Source organism: Camelina sativa, chromosome 3 (assembly GCF_030686135.1).
Source record: "Camelina sativa cultivar CO46 ecotype springtype chromosome 3, ASM3068613v1".
NCBI classification, from domain to species: Eukaryota; Viridiplantae; Streptophyta; class Magnoliopsida; order Brassicales; family Brassicaceae; genus Camelina; species Camelina sativa.
In genome coordinates, this window is record NC_141882.1 from 26,930,416 (window position 1) to 26,936,835 (window position 6,420).

The following is a 6,420-nucleotide window of genomic DNA, read 5'->3' on the forward strand; positions in this document are numbered from 1 at the left end:
AGGCTACGGCTGCTCCAATGACAGCGGGTGACATCTAAGGTGAGACACACGGTGGCTGTCTTACGAACAATGGTGAACAGTTGACGTTGACGGCAACAGAAAAGATCCGAGTGGTGCGCTCCAACAACAATACTAGTGGACTCGACGACGGCTTCATCACGGAACTTCAACTATACCGGATTAACAACAACAATGGGGGCTCAGCTCTCTCTCTCTCCCACTTTCAGTGGTGGCTGGTTTTAGGTTTAGGTTTTGATTTTCTCTTTGACGGCAAAAGAAAGAGGAGATACATATATGCACACACAACCCACGACATCCTTTTGTCGTTTAATAATTTTTCTTCACTTGGGCCTCAAGGCTAACCTTAATAACAAAACAAACCGGCCCAATTAGAATTGAGAAATTGGGGTGTTACAATGATATCCACCATTGGATGAACAACTATGCAGGTCTCCGAGTGATTCATCCAAAGGGCGAAAACAATGGAGTTGCGGATAAGCTTTCGAAGCTCGGACGATTAATACGACGATTGGACTCTATTATTTATAATTGCTCCCTAGATATGTATTAATGAGATCCTATATATTAAAGCAAGATGTTACAATAACAAAAGAAGGATCGATGGATTATACAACAATGAAAATACATATAGTGATGCGAAAGTTCACAACAAATACATTTACTCACTTATATTGCATTAGACACCAGAAATTATAAACAACTTGGCTATATAGTTTCTTCGCACATCATAATCAAAAGAAGGTTATAGATTCCGAAGCCGGTCCGGGTTAAGTGCGTTGTAAGATACTGGATGAGAAACTTGAGGTTTCTCCTGTTCCAATTGTGCTTGATCCGGGTTAATCCGGTTTGGATTCTTTCCACAAGGGACAATAAACAAAGACTTGGGATCAGAACAAGTCTGTTTCCGCTTGAAGAAAACAGCACATTCTTCTGGTCGTTTCTGGTTTGGAAGATCAAGTATACAATTCATACGAACGTCCAGAATCTTTCGCTCGATGAGTTTTCTACATTTTGGACCGGCCTGAGTGAAGTAATTATAGGAGAGAGACAAGTTTTTAAGACAAGCAATCTCGCATACGATCTCTGGTATGGTTCCATAGAAATTGTTTCTGGCAAGACTGAGTTGTTCCATCTTGTCCAAGCAACCGAAAGAGTACGGTATTGGACCGGTTAATCTGTTAGACTCAACATCGAAAACAGTGGCTCGGTTTAGGTTTCCTATTTGGTACGGTAAGCATCCGGTTAACTGGTTATTCAAGAAAAGAACTTCTTGTAGGTACTTGATGTTGCCAATACTCTCGGGAATTGAACCCGTGAACCTAAGTCACGTCACAATAAATACAAAAATACAATTTAGCTACTCAATGATCACAAACACTCTATTAGCTGTAAATAGAAGCACAGAAACAATTAAACGAATCTGAAGATAATATGACCATGACTAGTTTGTTCCCTGTTCAATATTTTTCTTTCGTTTTGACTACCCTTATAAATTTCTATTTTTGATAATGACCGTTTTGGGTTTCACTACACAAAAAAAAAAAAAACAAAGTTTAATTTTTTCCTATATAAAGAAAAGAGTTAGAAAACCCTAACCTGTTGTTTGCGAATGTGAGGTAAAGAGCAGTGATGGATCCAAGATTGCGTGGAAGGTTCTGAACAAGATTGTTGTTGTTGATGAACAAGACGTCGAGGTCGAGATTAAAGACCTGAGGAGGAACAGAGCCTGAGAAAGTATTGAACCTGAGATCGAGAAACGTGAGATTGGTTCCTGTCAAGACATTGGTTGGGAAATCTCCGGTGAGTTTGTTGTTGCTTAGATCGAGCTCGAACAAGAAGTTCAACTTGCTGACGTCAGGCACAGAGCCTATGAAATTGTTGGAGTTTGCGTGGAAGATGCTGACCGTGTCTAACTTGCCGAGGAAGCTATCTAACTTGCCTCCCAATTGAAACCCATTAAACTGGATGTTTGCGACTGCGAGATTCTTTGAATTCGGGAAAATGGCGCATTTGAGTCCGTTGTAATTGCAAACGTCGGGGCCTCCCCAATTATAAAGTTTATTTAATGGATCTTTGACTGATTTCTTGAATTCTAGGAGAATTGGATAGGCTTTCTTTAAGAATGGGCTATTAGAGAGTAGAGGCATTGGGGGCGGTTGTGGCCGCTTCCTATGCGGTGAAGGTGGCCGCTTTGTAGGCGGTGGGAGCTTTTTTGGAGGAGGGCGTGGAGGAAGAGAGGGTGGAGGAGGGCTTGGAAGAGGAGAGGCTGGAGGAGGGCATGGAGTAGGAGGAGGAGGAGGGCTTGGAAGAGGAGAGGCTGGAGGAGGGCATGGAGTAGGAGGAGGAGGAGGGCAGTCAGCAGGTTCCGGTTCTGGTTCTGGCGAAGGTGACGGTGGTGGATTGTCGTCATTACCGCCACCGATGATGATTTCTAAGGATTTTCTGTCGGTAATGTGGTTGTCTCCGGTAGGTAGAGTGTAGCGGAGATTTGAAAGTGCAAGAATGAGAAGAAGGATTGAGAGAATTGAAGCCATTGATTTGGGTGAGATTTTGTGGTGAGTTTTGAGGATAAGTATGTTACTATCAACTATGTATATAAGGAGATTTTTTTAGAGCATAGAACAAGAGACGACTAAGAGAAGTAAGAATTTTGAGAAGTCAATGGACACTGCCTTTTGGGCAGTGGGAGTCCACTAGTACAATAATTGTTGTTTTGCTTATGTAAGTATCGAAATATGTATGATTTAATTAAGAGTATCAATTGTTAATAAAAAAAAATGAGATGTAACTTTTGCTAAATAAAATCTTCGTATACAACTAAATATATAGTTGAAAGTTTAGTTAGATGAAAGTTAATAATGAGTAGTATGAATATCGAAAACTAATGAAGCAAAAGAAATGTAAATGAAAATTTGGCATGATATTAGTTCAAGTTATTATTTTCCATTACAAATTTATAAGCTATTCTTAGATTTGTAAAATTTAAGTATTATATTAGATCTAAATTTGTAACATATATGAAGATTAGTTAGTATATCATTTTGGTGAACGATTATTCAGTAATTTTAATAAATCAACTGATTTTAGGAGTAAAGAAAGAGAGGAGTGACTAGTGAGTGAGAGGTACTTTTTTTTTTTGGTTCTTTTGGTACGTTCAAGAGTTTTGACAAGAAAAAACATGCCTATTTATTTCTTTAGTTGTGTGACTTGTGTCCAATACTTTAATATTTCCCTGATCCAACCTTTTTTTTTTCTTTTTCTTTTCATTGCAAAATGAATCACTAATGATTATTCATGTAGAACTTTTGGCAACCATTTGATGATCAACTTTTTATTAGGAACGTTCGTCACACAGAACAATCATTAGTGATTCATTTAGCCCAAAATGATTATATAATACACAAAACCTCTACATGCTGCAGTAGTATTTGCACTCACATACTTTACATACCATGTTCAAAACTTGGAATCGTCACTAGCCATGGTCAAAATCCTAGACATCTCATTTTGTATGTATCCCCGGAGATAATAATGATTCTTCACTTATTTGAGTTGACTTAGAACTGCAATAAAGAAAACAATGTAGATATATTTAAATGGGCCCAAAAGCTTTTATGAAAATGCAATTTAGAAGAAGAGCAGTTTAAGGCCCTGTTCGTTTTCAAGTCTCTAAATGATCGACTGCGATAGAAAAATAGGCAAAAACAATTCATACTAATGTGAAGAGGAGTCGCTGCCGGTGTGAAGAAGAGTCGCTGCACTATTCAGATGAGCTGCCGCAAGGGTCGCTTGAAAATCCGGCGACTTCTCTCTCCCCCTGCGACCCTTTTTCTCACTCTAACAGACACATCCGCGTCTTCCTTTTACCTTTTCCATTGTCGTTTTGTTTTTTAATTGCCGTTATCACTGCCGTTTCAAGCTGTCGCCGTCGCTCATTCAGCGACTTGAAAACGAACAGGGCCTAACTCATGTGTGGCAAGTAGAACCTATATAGTCCCATCGGTCGTCCAACTATCATTTTCACATTTTTTGCCACCAAAGAGTTTAAACAAAAAAAAAAAGTTTACAATGGAAATAAATTATTGCAACTTAACGTTAATGTTTTCGTCCAATAAATTTGGTAATGGTAGTATCAGTTTGAAACTATTCGACTGTTGTTAAATAATTAGATAAAGCTATAAGTACTGTTTTCATAATATTTTCTATTACAACTAAACACGTTAGTCTTACAATTGAACAAATAAAATTAATGTTTTTTCTTTTTTTTTCAATTTTGTTTTACAAAGTGTTCTTTAGTAGTATTTTGTTTATTCTTCTTTTTGTTGTTGTTATAGATTATTGTTTCTTATAGCAAGAAATAAGAATGCCTCAAAGATGAAGGGGAAGCAGCCAGTTTATTACAGGAAAGGTGAAACTCCATAAGGTGTACTGACTGAGTCGTGTAAATGTTGATCATACAATGTTTCTTGCTTGGTTCAGACTAAATGAGCTAGATCCTGAAGCTGCGAAACTCTTATATGAACAAATACCGAATTTTTATATATGGGATGGAAAGCAGAAAGATTTTCGGAGGAGAGTACGACCAGGATTTGCCATTGGAAGAATAAATTATGTGCCACATAACATGGAAGATGAATATCATTTGCGTGTTCTTATAAACAGCAAACGCGGGCCTACTGGATTTGATGACATTAAAACTGTCAAAGGGGTAATTCACAAATCATACAGAGATGCATGATTTACTTTAGGTTTGTTAAATGATGACAAAGAGTATTCTTCAAGAGGCAAATTTTTGGTGTTCTGCCAAGTTCGTCCGAAGACTTTTCGTTATAATGCTGCTTTCTGATAGCTTAGCTTCTCCGGATGTGGTTTGGGAGCATAGTTGGCATATATTATTTGAGAATATACTTAGAAAAAGGAGAAATGCTACGAACCGACCAGGTTAGAACAGTATTACCGATTTGATCTTCATGTTCCTTTTAAAAAAAATATTCAAAGTGTCTTATAATTTTACCGCTACTGCAGATTTGATTTTGAATGATGAGGAGATCTGCAAATTCACTCTTCAAGAGATACAGAAGCTGCTTAAGAGAAATGGGACTTCACTTACACGATTTAAGACTCTACCCCAACTTGATGAAGATGATCTACCTCAATTTAATCAGCTGTTATTAGATGAGCGTAAATACAACCAGGCTGAACTCCGAGAAAAGCATGGAAAGTGGTTGAAAATGCTAACAGAAGAACAAAAGAGAATATATGATGAGATAATGGATGCTGTGGTACATGACAAGTGTGGAGTGTTTTTCTTATATGGGCCAGCAGGTACAGGTAAAACTTTTTTGTGGAAAGTTTTATCTGCAACAATAAGATCTAAAGGAGATATTGTGTTAAATGTTGCATCTAGCGGTATTGCTTCTTTGCTGCTAGAAGGTGGAAGAACAGCTCACTCTAGGTTTGCTATTCCTATAAAGGTAAATGAGTCTTCAACATGCAATTTTATAAGTGTAAGAATATTTTATATTCTATGTGGTCTATGTGTCTTTCGGTTTAATAATAAAATTCAAGTTTATATTTAACATTGTAGATTCTAATGTTAAAGACGACACCGTGATGAATCAGTTTCGATTAATGTATTATAATTTGGGTGTATTGATAACCCTCTTCCCTTCTCTTAATTATATTATATAAGTAATATATATACATGTATATGTTATGTATATGTATTATTAAGGGGTGCTATTACGAACCAGTACAATTAAAGGGTACTGTTACGAACCAGTATAATTAAGGGGTGCTATTACATCTCTTCAAATGTGACTGTATATACATGTATATATATGTGTGGCTGTTGAATCATTACGGCAACGGTTGTGTTCTCATAATATGAGAAACACTACCACACCAAATTCACAACAGAAAAGAGATTAGTGATTTTCTACATCAAAAATCACGTAAAAGCAATAAAGAGTAAGGGAAGAGAAAATCAATTACTGAAGACTTGGATCTATCAACAAGCATAGAGAAAGCAATGGATCAAAGTTAGTGTTTTTTCTTCTCTAAAAAGTGTTCATGGTTAAATTAGATCAAATGTAAATGATCTTTGGGATGTGTAGATTTCATGAATATAGAAATCTAAATTTATATTTGGTATCAGAGCCATCTAGATTTATTTAGTTCACCATCTAACGACATGAAAATCTAGTGCTTAACGTACGGTTCGTAAATCAATTCTGGAATTTTTGGTGTGTATGAACCAACGTAACCGTACGTACAAGGCACGTATAGTAACTGTCATATTCTTCTACGTCGTTTCATGCATGAATGAACATAATTCTTAAATAATAGTTTAATTCACTTTGAATAATGTGTGTGCATGAAGATTTTCGTAGAATCATG

General features: G+C 36.8%; 2 protein-coding genes across 2 annotated transcripts; one reads left to right on the forward strand and one right to left on the reverse strand.

Annotated features, from left to right (window-relative positions):
• Positions 1-563: 563 nt before the first annotated feature.
• LOC104777895 (uncharacterized protein At4g06744) lies at positions 564-2,793 on the reverse strand. The gene is made up of 2 exons (XM_010502223.3): positions 1,618-2,793; positions 564-1,340 (listed from the first exon to the last, which is right to left on the reverse strand). Exons 1-2 carry the CDS (start codon positions 2,553-2,555, stop codon positions 764-766), a joined length of 1,515 nt encoding a protein of 504 aa, XP_010500525.1. The 5' UTR covers positions 2,556-2,793; the 3' UTR covers positions 564-763.
• A 1,988-nt stretch (positions 2,794-4,781) lies between these two features.
• LOC147947741 (uncharacterized) lies at positions 4,782-5,635 on the forward strand. The gene is made up of 3 exons (XM_087507429.1): positions 4,782-4,962; positions 5,047-5,495; positions 5,609-5,635. Exons 1-3 carry the CDS (start codon positions 4,782-4,784, stop codon positions 5,633-5,635), a joined length of 657 nt encoding a protein of 218 aa, XP_087363555.1.
• Positions 5,636-6,420: the final 785 nt, after the last annotated feature.

Coding starts and splice junctions, on each gene's coding strand:
- LOC147947741 (XM_087507429.1), top strand. CDS start 4,782: ATGACAAAGAGTATTCTTCAAGAGGCAAATTTTTGGTGTTCTGCCAAG. Junction 4,963..5,046: donor AAATGCTACGAACCGACCAG/GTTAGAACAGTA, acceptor CCGCTACTGCAG/ATTTGATTTTGAATGATGAG. Junction 5,496..5,608: donor GGTTTGCTATTCCTATAAAG/GTAAATGAGTCT, acceptor TTAACATTGTAG/ATTCTAATGTTAAAGACGAC.
- LOC104777895 (XM_010502223.3), bottom strand. CDS start 2,555: ATGGCTTCAATTCTCTCAATCCTTCTTCTCATTCTTGCACTTTCAAAT. Junction 1,341..1,617: donor CTCACATTCGCAAACAACAG/GTTAGGGTTTTC, acceptor GACGTGACTTAG/GTTCACGGGTTCAATTCCCG.